At 34.9% G+C, this 16,834-nt stretch overlaps 2 protein-coding genes across 2 annotated transcripts; one reads left to right on the plus strand and one right to left on the minus strand.

Annotated features, from left to right (window-relative positions):
• Positions 1-1,276: 1,276 nt before the first annotated feature.
• Positions 1,277-5,029, minus strand: LOC112006337 (high mobility group B protein 1). Its single transcript, XM_024038614.2, is given in 9 exon segments — positions 1,277-1,641; positions 2,377-2,457; positions 2,556-2,636; positions 3,118-3,162; positions 3,285-3,342; positions 3,446-3,546; positions 3,549-3,573; positions 3,810-3,905; positions 4,895-5,029. Coding segments are annotated over 8 exon segments (540 nt in total). The 5' UTR covers positions 3,878-3,905; positions 4,895-5,029; the 3' UTR covers positions 1,277-1,560.
• An 8,738-nt stretch (positions 5,030-13,767) lies between these two features.
• On the plus strand, positions 13,768-16,834 carry LOC112006359 (chlorophyll a-b binding protein CP29.2, chloroplastic). Its single transcript, XM_024038641.2, has 2 exons — positions 13,768-14,339; positions 16,337-16,834. The coding sequence occupies exons 1-2, from the start codon at positions 13,851-13,853 to the stop codon at positions 16,697-16,699; spliced, it is 852 nt and encodes a 283-aa protein (XP_023894409.1). The 5' UTR covers positions 13,768-13,850; the 3' UTR covers positions 16,700-16,834.

Raw genomic sequence — 16,834 nt, forward strand, 5'->3', positions numbered from 1 at the left:
AGAACATCATTTATTGTCTTGTCTACCTTTTAAAAATGTATAAAGTTTCCAAAACTATCCTTAAAAAAATTTATTAAAAAATTGAATTAATAAATTAATAGAAGTATAATAGGAATATTAGTAAATTAATGACTTTAATTTTTAGACACAGGATAATATTTTGGGACATCTCAAAATGAAATAGAAGACAAAAAAAGTGAGACAAAGGAAGTATAATATAATCCTAACAAAATTTAATTTACAAGAACTGAAAGAATGAGATCATTCAGGGAAGGTAAGTGAAGGAACTCGCCCTTTGAGACCATGCCGGCGACGACTTGGTGAAGCTATGAGACAGTTTCAACCGAATAGAACACAACCAATAACCAATGAGTTCTTATAGATAGAGATCATGACTTCAAAGACAAATGCCAAGATAAACTGTTATTATTTTCTGTGTTGCGAAAGTTGATGTTGATCCAACATATTCATAACTGTTTGGAAGAATTTTTTTGGCTTCTATTCTATCCAAATGAGATTGATATTCAAATATTTATTCTTAGAAATAATTGATTTAACTCTATAAGCAAACCCATGACTCATACCACCAGAAGCAAAATTGATGGATAAAATTTTGTTGGAGAATTCTGTGATAGTTACCAGAAGATCCTAATGCAATGATACCAAATTATAACCCCTATACTATATTTTCAATCCTTTGGTAGAATTTAAAATTTACAATATTTATGCATTTCTTATTAAAATAAGGAGTCGTAAAAATGATTCATTGTACTATTTACCATGATTTTTATCCCAACTTGTTGAAATAGTCAAAAGCTTATGATGAATTATCACTTTTATATCCCACCATTTTTTCCTCTACTATTCGACAATGACAAAAGTTATTATACAAAAATTATGTCCCTAGAATTTTTCTTAAAATAACAGATAAATAATAAAAACCATCCTTTTTATAAAGTTCATTAATTAAATTTATCTTTTTCTAACCGTTTATACTTCATGAAATCAGAGTAAATAGTTATGCCTACCCATTAACTCCATTTTAGAATAAAAATTCTCCAAGTATTGAACCCACTAACGCGAGCACTAATCAAAAAGCGGATGAGTCCAAAACATTTAACACACTAGAAACAAAATTGTTAACCACACCCATCTAAGGCAACATGACATGAGGTTTCTAACCACTTCTGCCATATAGTTTCTACATTATTATTATCATCAAATCTAATGAACTTGTAAGTTATCCCATATAAATAGCAGCTTGCTTCAGCGACCATTCTTGATATGAAGGTGTCAACTTTTTTAATTAAGATTTAGATATAATTATATATACTTTAGCCACCACATACAAAGAGAACTATAGCTACTATATCTAATTAAAAGAGGAAAGCTAGAGCTGCCCATACAAGTAACTAACAAGATACTGGCAGCAGCACAAAACACATGTTTTTCATTTTTCAAAAGGGCACTAAATGTGACCTAGGAGTATTAACATACAAGGGATTCACAATCCTTTCTCACTAGATCAACCATCAAGCCCATGTCAAAATGCATCCAATCTCAGTCATCATCTTCATCCTCATCCTCCTCCTCCTCCTCCTCTTCCTCCCCATCATCATCATCATCCTCGTGCTGTCCCTCCTGCAAAGAAACATAGCAATATATAAGCACTGGCATGAACCACCAAAGCAACAACCCCAGTATCAATGTGAATGATGCAAGACATGGAATGTTTACATCTTGACCTCTCAGTCCCCACCATTAAATTGAAAAGTCGATGGTGGCATCAAAAAGACACACCAAAATTATTTCAGGAACATTATTTAATTTTGTGTACTCTCCACTACTGGGCGAAAAAAAGACCCATATATGTTTTGCATAATGGTAAATTACAACCACTATGGAGCTTAAACTATGACATTGATCCCATAATGTTTTCATGTAAGGCACGCAATTCAAGTAATTCATACGTTTAATTTGGTTTCTCCATGAGTTCCCTAACTACTAAAGCTATTTTCCATATAAAAGCCCCTATTTCCTGTTGGGCCACGCTTCCCCTTCCATTTAGCATGTTAAACACAATTTCACTTCACAATATGGTCGTGTATAGCCCTAACTAAATAAGTTTAGCAATTTGAAACTGACTCATATAGCAGGCCAATAAAGACCAAAGCACTTAAAATTAGAACTTTAACCATTTTAAATAACTGAACAGAAAGCAATCTATCTTCTCTGATATTGTTAACCCTCCTTAACCAGTTAAAGAAAAGGAGGGCAATAATATCAATTAAGAATTTACTTTATGTAACAACCAAGAAACATTATACATGAAAAATGTGCCCCCCCAAAAAAACGAAACTATAGAAGTAGGACTACCTCAGCATCTTCCTCATCTTCATCATTCACTTCGGATTTTGACCTATCTGACTCCTCATCACCATCTTCGGCCATGCTCTCCTATTATCACAAACAAAGGAAACAAATAAAGGAATGTCAATCAAGTAAACAAGCCTGGCAATGTACCAAAAATAAGAAATAAATGTGATAATATTCACCTGTTTCTTGTTGTAGGCCTTCATAAGCTTCTCATAGTCAGACTTCCTTTTCTTAGCCTTGGCTTCATATGGAGCTTTCTCCTTCCAAACCAGCCAAGAAAGCTTAAGTCAATAATACATGCTTCATTCACTAGAATAAAATTAAAAAAATGAACATTGCAGAAGTGGTTCACTGAAAGAACCATCTCCTATGGCTAAAATTATCTATCTCAAAGAACTCATTCACCAAGATCACCATGTGCCTGTCACTGAAAGGTTTTGCCTTCACTAAAACAATACCTGTTTCACATACATCTTCAATTCTCAACCTCACAAGAACACCCATTTCCTTCAAGGGATTGAGAAGGTAAAAACAGTCATTTATCACTAGGCTTATGTAAAGTTCATAGTGATTTTCCCAAGAATTTCAGTGTCAGGTGTAAAAAAAATTGTGTCGCGCAATACTATGTTTTACAACAGCTTTTCATACATAATTCAATAGAATTTTAAATCAAACCGCTTCAGAGGGCAGAAAACCCCTCAATATGACCATCATATATGATTAAAATATTAGAATACTTACAGCATCAGACATGGATTTCCACTTCTCTCCTCCAGCTTTCCCAACCTTCAATTAAAGCATACAATGAACAAAATCACTTGCTTTTTTTTTTTTTTTTTTTTTGGGGGGGGGGGGGGTTGGGGGGGTTGGGGGGCCGGTTTGGGAAGCAAATCTAGTATATAACTTACAGCTGACACAGCTTTAACCTCAGGGTGTTCCTTCTTGTACTCCTTCCTGAACTCCTCACTATTACATTAACCCACATGGATCAGACAGATCTTCAAAATCACCATTTCCAAAAAATCAATCAATATTAATTGTAGAAAGCAACAGAGAAAGAAATACTTACAGGAAAACAAAGAAAGCACTAGGAGGCCGTTTTGGTTTGTTAGGGTCTTTCTTGGCACTTTTTGGCTTCTTGGCCTGTCGTTTGCTACTCTTGTCAACCTTCACACTGCCTTCCGCTTCCCAACTTTTCTGAAAAATTGAAGATACATGACACATCACTACAATATTCCTGTAACCGCTGTATACACCATTGAGTACATAACATTAGATATCAATAGAACTTATAACCATAGCAGCGGCCGTGAAACTGACAACCCACAAAAATAGATCATGACAGGAAACAATTTTTTCAAAGTTCAAGTTAAGCCCAACACAATCAAATATAATGTAAGAATTTTATTTAAAATCAAAACATCAAAACCAACCTGTCATCCACGGGCTTCAAAGCTTCCCTTGAGTTCCTAGCAGCCCCCTTACCCTTGGCACCCTTCATCTTTACAATTTTTCTGTGCAAATAAACACTAATTGCAAAACGAAACAATTCAAGAAATAGTTAACCACAATATAAAATACATGGCGCAATGGTTGAACAACATTGATTACCCTCAAAGAAACAAAGCTTAGCTCACAAGAAATTGAGCTCTATGCAAGTCAATGCAACACACAGACACATAAATTAACCTCACAAGTCACAAGACATATTGAACATGTAAAACACACATTTACACAAAATAATTTTAAAACAAATAATCAGAATGTTGAAAAGACATATACAAACAAATCAAAATTTTTATTTATTTTTTAAAAAAGCTCACATGGTTTTATATATGCAAAGATCAACAACGATACAAGCATTTGGTCAAACTTACACTTTCTTAAGAAATGGAGTTGAAACACCAATAGTTGCAATGATCAATAGCAAACAACTCAATAATAAGCTTAGACTAAAAATACATATACACGTAAAGAGAGTTTGAATGATACTAATCGTTAGCTTATTACAAGCCCATTAACTTGTAGAACAAGCAACGTAATCCTAGTCACTACAACCTAGGCTTTAGCTAGTAGCTACTATATATTCCTACATTAGCTTCAATCTTGCTTCGCTTTCTCTTTCAGTCTATATTATTTAGATGATGATAATAATAATAATAATAAAAGTTGTCCAGCCAAAAATGAGAAATTTATAAGTACACAAAGAATTTCAAGTTTCAAACTTTCAATCATAAAAGTTCTAAAAAAATAATAATAACTCTAAATAGAGCAGACCAAAATAATTCTACAGGCCCATAAAAATAAATAAATAGATTACTAAAAAATATAATAGACTCACGCCGTTACTTTTTTTCAAAAACTCCTTTAGAAAATAATACAAAACAACATAACGAATACTAAAAAAATAAAAATTCTTCTATCTTCTCGTCTAGTTAACTTTTTCCTCAATCAGCAAAACAAAAAAAAAAGCCAAAAAAACCAACGAAATAGATCTAGAGAGAAGAAACGGCGTTACCTGGAACGGAACGGAGCAATGAGTCTTCGAAGCTAAAGAGAACAAAACGGAAAACAGAGAATCAAAGCGAGAAAAAATGAAAAAGCCAGAAAGTAGAAGTCTGTACTCTGTAGTAGAAAGAAAGGAAATAAAAGTTTAAGAAAGCAACCGGAACAGCAAGTAAACCTTTGAGAGATTACCGCCAAATGGGTCACCTAGATGAGACTACTTTTACCGACTATAGCCGGTCTCCCAAAATTCTCGTAGCATATTATTGCTAATTATACTATGTTTATATTTTATTACCTTTTCTTATTAGTGGGGAATTTTTTTTGTTTTCTTTTGTTTGGGAGTCTTTTGGCTAAATATTGCCAAAATTAAAACATTTTTGCATTATAGGTACTATTTGAAGTTTTTGGCAAAATGAGGAGAGAGGTTGAATTTCGGCAACAGCGTTGCCGAAATTCAAGAAAAAGAGGAGAGAGAATGAGAAAAGTGGAGGAGTGAGAAAAACTTGAATTACGGCAATGGTATTGCCGTAATTCCTCTGCCCAGTCTGCTCGGCCTTGTGCGTGTGTGCCCAAAAAAAATTCAATTTCGGCAATACCATTGCCACAATTGTGGGGAAATATTTTTTTTTCTTTTTTAATTTGTGGTTTTTTTTTTTTAAATTTGTGGCAATGGTATTTCGGCAATACCATTGCCACAATTGTGGGGAAATTTTTTTTTTTGAAATTTGTGGCAATGGTATTTCGGCAATACCATTGCCACAATTGAAAAAAAAAATTCCCAATTATGGCAATGGAATTGTCGAAATTGTGAATTTCCCAATTGTGGCAATGATATTGCCGAAAAACGATTGCCACAATTGAAAAAAAAAAAAATTCCCGATTGTGGCAATGGTATTGCCGAAACACCATTGCCACAATTGAAAAAAAAAAATTTCCACAATTGTGGCAATGGTATTGCCAAAATTGTTTTTTCCCCACAATTTCGGTAATGGTATTGCCACAATTGAAAAAAAAAAAATTTCCCACAATTGTGGCAATGGTATTGCCGAAATACCATTGCCACAAATTAAAAAAATATATATATATATATTTCCCACAATTGTGGCAATGGTATTGCCGAAATACCATTGCCACAAATTAAAAAAAAAAAAAAATTCCCCACATTTGTGGCAATGGTATTGCCGAAATACCATTGCCACAAATTAAAAAAAAAAAAAATATTTCCCCACAATTGTGGCAATGGTATTGCCGAAATACCATTGCCACAAATTAAAAAAATATATATATTTCCCCACAATTGTGGCAATGGTATTGCCGAAATACCATTGCCACAAATTTAAAAAAAAAAAAAAAAAAATTCCCCACATTTGTGGCAATGGTATTGCCGAAATACCATTGCCACAAATTAAAAAAAAAAAAAAAAAATTCCCCACAATTTCGGCAATGGTATTGCCGAAATTGTGGGATTTTTTTTTTTTGGCACTCACACATTGCACTCCTCACACGCACAAGGCCGGGCAGATTGGGCAGAGGAATTACGGCAATGGTATTGCCGTAATTCAAGTTTTTCTCACTCCTCCACTTTTCTCATTCTCTCTCCTCCTTTTTCTTGAATTTCGGCAACGCTGTTGCCGAAATTCAACCTCTCTCCTCATTTTGCCAAAAAACTTCAAATAGTACCTATAATGCAAAAATGTTTTAATTTTGGCAATATTTAGCCAAAAGACTCTTTGTTTGGAGTATTATTGATTTTTTATCATAATCGCAAGCAAGGGTGATTATGATGATTGCAGCCAAAGTTATCTTCTACAGGCAGTGACAATGTAGATATTTGTGTCAGCTTCCAGAAACTGACACGTGGATTTTTCTGCCGGGTCATTGTAGCTGTGGCTGTGGCTGTGGCTGTGACACTGAACTGAACTGTTTGGGAGCTTTAACTTTTTCTGTTGGTAAGTACTGCTTGAAGTGTGACACTTCACTGGGTGTCTTTGGATTTTTGTTTTGTTTTTTGTTTTTAAAAAAAGTTACTGTTTTGGCCCAAAAAGTATTTTGCTTTTCACTTTATATGGGCCTAAGGCAAGTAGCCCAGTCATCAATAACCACTCAGTCTCATGACACTTTTCAATGATTCTTGGAAATTTTAATTTAAAAAATAATTGGTTGTCGGAAAATAATCAAAATTATTAAAAGAATTATGAAAGTTATGCTTTGTTGAATTAGATGCTAAGAACATTGTTTGCATGATTTACAGTACCACATACTATTACAATAATCTTATGTGGAAACTTCTTCTATCTGATTGTAGAAACATTTTGATGACATTTCTTAATCGATGTGTGAATGTGCTAGCTATTTGGTTGTACTTAAATTTTAGATTTTGTTATATTTGATAATCCACCGCCTGTGTTAGTTCCTTTTACTTGCTTTTAATAAAGTTAGTAGTGTTTGTAATAGAGTTATTTGTTGTTAGTTTAATATATATCCTTTTATTACCCAAAAAAAAAAAATTTATTCTTTAAGCATTTACTTTTTTCATAGTGGAGTATAGTTTCAATACTTACATAGAAAACTATAGAATTGAGGACTTTCCAAGGGAGGTTGCTGTAAAAATGAAGATTTTGTTATCTACTATTATGGTCCGTTCATAGATGTAGCTTTTATTCTTGCTTTTGGTTTCTCTAATGTCAAAAATAAATACCACCTCAGCTGAGCTTGTAAGTGTGGCATGTGACAAAATAAGATCAAATTATTCAACATTTAGATTTTGTATTCTTAGATTTAGTCTTAAGCCTCTTTAAAAAAAATAAAAATAAAAACACACACACGAGGAAGAAGAGATATTACATATTAGAAAGTTATGATCATCATTTCAAGTGTGAATACTTTTACAGTTTTCCTTGATATTTTGTTGCACCATTGTGTTTCAAAATCTTCTCAAGTGAGACAATTACGAGTCCAAAAAAAAAAAAAAAAATCATGCATTTAGTAAACAACCCAATAAATTAATATATATGTGATATATCTCTAGTTGTTGTTGGATTTTTGCTTACAAGTGAAAAAAGGTCTCAAAAAACAATGAATATGGCTGATGACCAAAAAAACCGCAATAATATTTTAAACTTCCTTTGAGTATCTTCGTTTAAGTTAATGCCATGATGATGATATCCAACAAGACTTCTTCTTGGAAATCATAGTATGTCTTTAAAATAGACTGTTAGGAAAATAAGGTTGTACTTGTGCCTCTAATTAACTAATTAAAAGTGTTTCATTCCTTGATTCTCCCAAAAAAAAAAAAGTGTCTTCATTCCTTTAGTTTTGTGCATATACACGTCAATGACAATGAAACATTCCTAGTTGCTACTATATAGACAATGAAAGAAACAAAGATACAGTGGATATGTGCTACCCCAGGCAGAGCTACACGAAATGATAAATAAAAGTGGAACGCATGGTGTGTGTCATAGCCTAAAAATATTCTGAATAAGTTTTTCAAAACCTGACTCGAAGAAACTGTTGGAAAATAAAGGGCGAATGAACTAGCTCTTCATAAAATGTTACAATTATATGAGAAAATTCAAAATTTTATGAACGTAAATGGAACAAGAAGTTGTCAATGCAAAGGGAAAGGCATATTCCTAATTGCTACCATATAATACAACAAAAACCAGAAACAATAGATGCATTCTACCTCAGGTTGAGCTAGTGAGCTATATAAAATAATGCATATAATATCGAATCAGTGTACAAATGTGTTCCTTGGTCTAAATCCATTATTCTTCCATAGCTCAAGTTGGCATCTAAGTATATAAAAACTACTTTGTATTCTATAATGTGAGGGAGGGTATCTTATGAGGCTATTCTCTCACAATATGCAAAATCTACACATGTATAACTTATAAATGTTGTGAGAGAAAAGTCTCATGAACCATAGCATAAAATACTTTTTCATCCTATAGGCTGCTCTTGCCCTAAAAGTGATAGAAACTAATTGTTTATATTTTATGAGTTGGATAGTTTTAATCGGTCAAATTTTATCTTTGGACTCACATGCAAAGATGAACTTAAAAATAGACATAACATTTCAGTTTATGTATAGTTTTTTTTTTTTTTTTTTTAAATGATGGGATGATAATTATATTTGAGTTTTGGACTCCTACTTTTACATTGAGACAGAATATTATAATAGTTTAGATTTTGTTAAGAGTGTATAATTCAACTTGTACTTTTTTGGTGTTTTCAACAGGGATTAGAGTTTAAATCTTCCATTCACTAGCTATCGAAACATTAAAAAAAATAATAATAATAACTTTAGAAACTATTAAAATATCTTTCTTTGTTTTCCTTAATAACTTAAGATTAACCACCATTTACTTCTAATTATTCATTATTAAGGTAGAGGTATAACTTATTTATTGAAGTTTTTAAGTTTACAATAAACCAATTTTGTTTTTTTTTTTTTAATAGAAACATATTTTGTTACTGAGGCATATGAATTGACATAAAAATATCTATTGTCATGTCTAATCTATCACTTTGTTGACGTACTTCATGTGAATGAATATATATATATATATATTTATATTTATTGTGCGAAACAACAATATTATCATTTATCTAGCAAAATTGATGGCTATCAGCCTTAGAGCAATTGCATCAGTTGATGCAAAATTTCTTTCTGTTTTGCACAAAAGAATTACTTTTTTTTTATTATTATTTTACACACACATTTTTACAAAACACTCACATTAATTTATCTACTCTACACATTTATTTAATAAAATATTCATTCTTTTACAATTTTTTATTACTCTCCCTTACTGCCCTTCTCTCTCACAGACCCAACACGCAAAGGGAAGTAGCAGCCGTTTTCGTCGGCGTGTGAGCTTCGTAATTTTCGTCGGTGTCCGGTTCCGGCGGTCTGATGATGTCTTTGCTTTTTGGATCACTTCTTGGTTCAGTGATGGCTTTGCTTCTTGGATCGGTCTTCTTATGCTCTTCTTAGCATTGAAGATCCAGGTCCTTCAAGCCTTTTTGTTATTAATTTTCTTTATTTCTTGTTTGGTTGGTGAGAAAGTGGTGGAAAAGAGTAGAAATAGAAGGAAAGACGATCAGAAACCAAAGATCTGTTGATTTTCTCTGTGTTTGGTTAATTTTCTTTATTTCTTGTTTTCTCTATGTTTTTCTCAGCAACCAAACAAATCCTATGTAATATTAATTTCTTGTTTTACTTAATTTTGGAAGAAATTTTTTGATGTGGTGTTCTCTGTTGATGCATGGTGTGGCATTCTTTGATGATCGGTGGCAGTGACAGTGAGGTGAGAGTCGGAGCAACAAGAGAGACAGAGAGAAGGAGATAGAAAAAACTAATAAAATAATAAATACAAGTGTTATAGTAACCGTGCATATATGCACGATTACTGTAGCAATTATGCATAAATATGCAATTTTACCTCACTGATGTAGATGTTTTTTTGCTCAAAATGTGTAAAATGAGCACATTTTTTTCATTTTTCACAATTTTGCATCAACTGATGCAGTTGCTCTTACAAGCATCTGCAATTACTACAGGAAGACTACACTTATTGAAACAAAATGCTCTACAAAATCTAATTGCACACTTTGCAGCCTCATGGACAGCAGTATTGGTCATCTTCTAACCCAACTAAAATTACAATTCAAAAAGAATTTACGAAGATCAAGTATATTACTAATAATCGTAGCAATGGATCAATTAGGCTGCAAATCATATATGGATAGGGGGATCAAAACAGGACTTAGCATCTCCTTCGATGATGATATGCTACCAGTTTTCACTTAGAGTTAGCTGGATTACCCAGAGCACAGCTGCAGCTTCAGCTTGCAATGGCGAGTACCATTCTTGCATTTTAGCCCAAACTTTAAGCACCTCTCCATTTTTATTTCTAGCCACCGCCACCAGAGCAGTGGCATTCTCAGACACAACAGCATCCACATTGAGTTTAATCCATCCCTCCTTTGGAGCTTCCTAACCATTTAAGCTCTTGTCCTTGGATAAGGACTTTTCCTTAGATAAGGTCTTAGCATATTCCATAGTTCTCTTCTTTTTATGTTGGGAGGTTTCCATAATGTCAATGTGGCCTCCATTGCGCAATAATTGATTCCTCATGAGCTAAATTCTTCTAAAGTAATCAACATTCTCAAATAACCTAGCTTATTATCCTCTCTATTCCTTGCTGATACCACCTCCGAAAAGTTGTTAGGATTAACTATGAATTTGACAATATCCTCATTAGTGGAGATTGATATGCAATTAGATCTTAGACCACCACAGCTAGAAAACCAAAGTGCCTTGGCAACATTGCACTTAAAAAATAGATGGCAGCAATTTTCTATATTTTCGCCACATAACACGCAGTTAGGATCCCCTTCACCAATTCTCAACAAAATATTTTCTTTGGTGGGGAGAGCATTTTGTCCTATCCTGCACAATAGCATTTTTGTTCTTTCTAGAGCTTTCAACCTCCATAGTTTCTGCCAAGGAACATTATCTGAAACATTGCTTGAAGTTTGGTCATGGGAGACTCGATAAGCCGACTTAAAAGAGAAAGCACCCATTTGGTCTAGAACCCAAATAAGCTTGTCTGGTCTCGGGCTCAATGGGATTTGGATCTGGATAATTGCTTGAAGTGAGTTTAGGTTAAACAACTTTTGGAGGAGGTTGATTTTCCAACTTTGACAACCAGAATCAATTAATTGTGATACCATCAAGGGGTTTTGGATGATGCTTTCATCTTTTGGTTTAGGTTTGAACCCTTGAACCCAAGGGATCCATGGATCCATCCAAGCATTAACAGATGTACCATCTCCTATCAAATAACAAGCACCTTTTGCTATAAGCTTTTTAGCCCATTCTATTGCTTTCTACACTGGTGAAGCTCTCTTTGGTGGATTTTTTTGAAGCCAATCATTTCTTACTTTGTATTTTGCCCTGAGTATTCTCATACATAAGCTATCTCTCTTCAAAGCTATCATCCAAGCAAGTTTAGCCAATAGGGTTTGATTCACATCTTTGGCTTTTTTGAAACCCAACCCTCCTTAGCACTTAGGTTGGCACAACTTTTCCCAAGCCCTCCAAGCTACGAATCTCCCTTCAAAATTTGTTGAACATATGCTTTTGGGAAGACTAGTCTCCAAGATATGCTAGCTAATCCCCTATCTAATCTTTCCTTAATTGCAACACTTTCCCATCTTCCTTTAGCCCACGTAAACTTATTTCCTGAGCACCCCAGATTGATTGCTTTAAGATCAAATATCATCTCCTTTAGGTAATTAAGGGCTGGTGTTCCACCTTTTACTCCCCCATTCTTCTCCTCAGCATTTACTATGTAATTAAAGTCTCCCAAGCAAACCCATGGGCCTTGGAAGGATTCAAGAATAGCACAAAGATTTTCTCAAGCCTTTCTCTTCTTTGCGGGATACGATGGTTCGTGAAAACCCACCAATAGCCATTCGCACATAGCTTCTTTTATTTTAACAGCCAAAAGATTTTTATTGAATTCCACAATTTCCACATTTACTCCCCACTTCCACATCAAACATAGACCACCCCCTTTACCCTTTGCATCAATAGCTAATTTACCAGAAAATCCAATAGCATCTTTAACTTCTTCCTTACGTATCTCATTAGCTTTCGTCTCGCTTAGGAACACAAATTCAGGTTTGGACCCTTTTATTTGAGCCCTTAGGGCTCAAATTGTTGAGGCACTACAGATGCCTCGACAGTTCCATCCTAAGATCCTCATGGGAAGGTTGGGGGCATGATAGAGACCCAGTTAAAATTAAAGTCGAAATTGAAAAGCAGAAATTATGAACCCCAATAGCCACAAAAATATTCAATTTTATACCACTAAAGTTAGAGAAGCAGAGCACTTACAAAGTTGCAAAAGGAATTGGTCCAATTAGAGAGCGACCCACTTCTGTAATGGAGTTATAAGACTGGAATAATCATTCACCAGACTGAAGCCAGCTCGTTCAAGGGAGAAAGATATTTTGTGTAGTTTATGGGATAGGTAGCTAGGTGGGTATGAATACTGAAATTTAGGGATAGATTGATGGAAATTTCAAATTTAGTTAGGAAAGGACCCATAATGAGAGTGGGGAGAGAAGTCCCACACGCTGGTGGTGGAGAAGAGCCACACGGAGGTGGAGAGAAACCACATTGAGGTGGTGGAGAAAGCCACACGAAGGTGGAAGAAAAATCCACACGACTTCATGTGAAAGATATATAATGGCTATTGTTAACAATTGTACAAATGCATCCATTAAGGAGGAATAAATGAGTTCCATTGCTATATAATAAAAATAAATAAACAAATGCTTCTTTAACTAAATAATGTTCGACTCAAAAAAAAAATGGTTGATTATAATAAAAAATTCAACTTTAACCAATGCATTAAGACTCTTAAATCAGACTCATAATAAAAATGACATTATTGCAAGTTTCCCAAGCCTTAAAGCTTGGGTTCCCAAGAGTGGGGGAACAAGTTCAAGTAATAATCTAAGAGTGACGGAGAAAAGTGGTGGCCCCATGAAAAAAATGTTGTCCATGATACCATTCTCAATTGACTTCAGTAAATGTGCATGTTTAACGTTGCTCCATGATATTTTAGTTAAAACACAAATGGATTCTCCAACCTCCACTTCTTTCTCTGTGCAACCTCAGCCACAAAGAACTTAAGAAAACGTCCAGTTGAGTGGACCAGTAAAGGGCCCACTAAGTCCATTCCCAGATAAGGCAAAGATAAGACCGAGCCCTTCACACCCGTCAGATGGATACTCACCCTTATCTGACGGCCACAAAGCCACACCCTGGATTATCCAATCACCCTTGATAAAAATACTCCACCTTCTTCACCAAATATAATCCAACTCCTTCACCAACACACACAGTCTCAGTCTCAACTCTCAAACCCATTAGCCCAAAATCCATGGCTGCCACTGCTGCTACATCCTCCTTCATTGGAACAAGGCTCCCAGAAGTGTACTCAAACTCGGGTCGAATCCAAGCCCGGTTTGGATTCGGGACCAAGAAAAGCCCACCAAAGAGACCCTCAAAACCCATTAACGATCGTCCACTGTGGTACCCAGGAGCTAAAGCTCCAGAATGGTTAGATGGGAGCTTGGTTGGTGATTATGGGTTCGACCCATTTGGGCTTGGCAAGCCGGCTGAGTACTTGCAATATGAATTAGACTCGTTGGACCAGAACTTGGCTAAGAATTTGGCTGGTGAGATTATTGGGACAAGGTCTGAGGTCGAAGACGTGAAGTCCACACCGTTTCAGCCATACACTGAGGTGTTTGGGCTGCAAAGGTTTAGGGAGTGTGAGCTCATTCATGGAAGGTGGGCTATGTTGGCTACTCTTGGTGCTCTCACTGTTGAGTGGCTCACTGGAGTTACCTGGCAAGATGCTGGAAAGGTATGGAATAGTAGTAAATTTATATATATATATATATATATAGATGATTGCGTTATCTATCGTTAAACTGAGACACTAATTAATTTTTGGTATTAAGCTAATTTAAACTCGCCGGTTGTAATTAAGTGATTGTATTTTGGTAATGTGGTGCTCCATTGTAACATTTTTGCGTGTGTTAATCTTCTTTGAGAATTCCAGTAGTTACTAGGATTGGTTCCATTGTAAGCTAGTTTGACTGTTTAACCCAAAATTTTCATAACTTTTCTTCTTCTTTTTTTTCAACGCAATAAGTTGTGGATCTTGTGATAGGTAAATAACAAAAGTTATTTTAATGGTGAGTCATAGAAACTGTAATCCTGTTTTAATTATAACTTAGTATGTTAACAAGGTGTGAAAAATATTGTATAGTTAACGTTACTCGCTAGTTTTGACGTATTAGATGTGAAATTCAAGTGGGATATAGAGTTATTGGCCAAAATGGGTTGCTTTAGGCTATGGCAAGCTATATGCATGAGAGTTTGAGTAAGTAACTCGAGTGATCACATAGATGTAAGTCGAGTGATGTTAAGAATATTTTAAATTTATTTTATAAGTTTATAAAATGATGCGTCACTATTTTTTTTATTATAAATATTTATTAATTAGATTGTCATATTTATCTACATGTTAGTTTTTAATTTTAAAAAAAAATTGGTAGTGGAAGGGCACAATCAGACCTAAGGTCCAAGAACGACCAGATAATGGCCCAATGGGCCCACTACAACTAATTTATTAGAGAAATTGGTAGGATATTGACTACTTGATAAGTTAAAGTTAATTACAATAAAAAGAGATGCCAAGTAAAAGACTAGGAGCACTCAATTATCAAAAAGAAAGGGATCCTCGGTCCAACCCGAGGAAGATCTTTTTATATATCAATGTTTTGCTTTCTCTCATTTACAAATTATTTTCTTTTCTTTTCTCCCCCCTTCTCTAAGGATCTTCATCTCCCTTTTATATTTACACACCAATTCTTTTCATGCTACACTTGGAGGGTTGAGACTGCATTCTTAGGACTCCTGTCCCATCCAGAACATACAGGTAAGCTTTTGTCTTACAATCTGAGTTGGGCTACCATTATTCATAGTCATTTCCTCATTAATGCGGCCAGAGAAATAGTTGTTTTTCATTTAATATGGAGGGGATAGCTTCCACTCCCTTCTCTTCTCACCCTCCTCATAACCTATGCCAAGTCTACTTTAGTCATTCTGTGATATTTTAACCTTATGTGCCTTCTATAGTTACTGCTCGTCCCTTAGATCAACGGGTGCTTGTCCCCGAAGTCTGAGGGGCATCCTGGAAAATCCACTCCCTTCTCTTCTCACCCTCCTCATAACCTGTGCCAAGTCTACTTTAGTCATTCTGTGATATTTTAACTTTATGTGCCTTCTATGGTTACTGCACATTCCCCAAATCAATGGGTGCTCGTCCCCAAAGTCCAAGGGGCATCCTCGGAAATCATCTCAGCAAACCACCTAGATGAGATTAAGGGTCCTCGTCCACACATGTAGTATTTTTTTAAGGAAAATGTTAATCAATGCCCGTAGGGCATTAGTTTAAGAGCTATTTTTAGAAAACATTTTATTGAAAGAATGATAGAATAATAAATATTGTTGGCAGTTTTTTAAAGTAAGAGTGTACATTCCAAACTCCAAATGGCATGATCAGATGGGCGAAACCGTGAAAGAACCAATACAATTATGACATGATCAAGAATAATTAAATAATTTTATATGTGGAGACTAAAAGTATACATGGCAAATTATAATTGGTAGAGCATAAAATGAAACACTAAAAATGGGATAAAGGAAAGGATGTATTTGCAATTTTTCCTTTTAACTATAGCAGTAATAATGCAAAACTAGAAAGGCTTAATAAGTTGAAATTATGACAAGGGCATGTAATGAATTCAAACCTACTGAGCTAAAAAAAAAAACTTTAAATTGTTGCTGTTTCAGGTGGAGCTGATTGAAGGTTCATCTTACCTTGGCCAACCACTTCCATTTTCCATAACCACATTGATATGGATTGAGGTTCTAGTCATTGGATACATCGAGTTCCAAAGGAATGCAGAGTTGGACCCTGAAAAGAGACTTTACCCTGGTGGAAAGTTCTTTGACCCTCTTGGCTTAGCCTCTGACCCAGAAAAGAAGGCCACTCTTCAATTGGCAGAGATCAAGCATGCCCGTTTGGCCATGGTTGCATTCCTTGGCTTTGCTGTCCAAGCTGCTGTCACTGGAAAAGGTCCTCTCAACAATTGGGCTACCCATTTGAGTGACCCTCTCCACACTACCATTATTGATGCATTTACCTCCTCTTAAGTACCTAGTCTTACAAGTTACACCCTGCTTTCCTTGGACTGTAAACGTTTTACTGAGCTGAACTATGATTTGTACTTTATGTTGTAAAAATTTTAAGTGACATTTAATAGGCTAAGCAGAATGTGTTATTTCCAA

Source organism: Quercus suber, unplaced genomic scaffold (assembly GCF_002906115.3).
Source record: "Quercus suber isolate HL8 unplaced genomic scaffold, Cork oak 2.0 scaffold_797, whole genome shotgun sequence".
In the NCBI taxonomy this organism is placed as follows: Eukaryota; Viridiplantae; Streptophyta; class Magnoliopsida; order Fagales; family Fagaceae; genus Quercus; species Quercus suber.

What these genes read in the sequence shown, in the direction of transcription:
- LOC112006359 (XM_024038641.2), top strand. Translation starts at nt 13,851, where the DNA reads ATGGCTGCCACTGCTGCTACATCCTCCTTCATTGGAACAAGGCTCCCA. An exon ending in CCTGGCAAGATGCTGGAAAG is followed by an intron (nt 14,340 to 16,336) that starts GTATGGAATAGT and finishes TTGCTGTTTCAG; the next exon opens with GTGGAGCTGATTGAAGGTTC.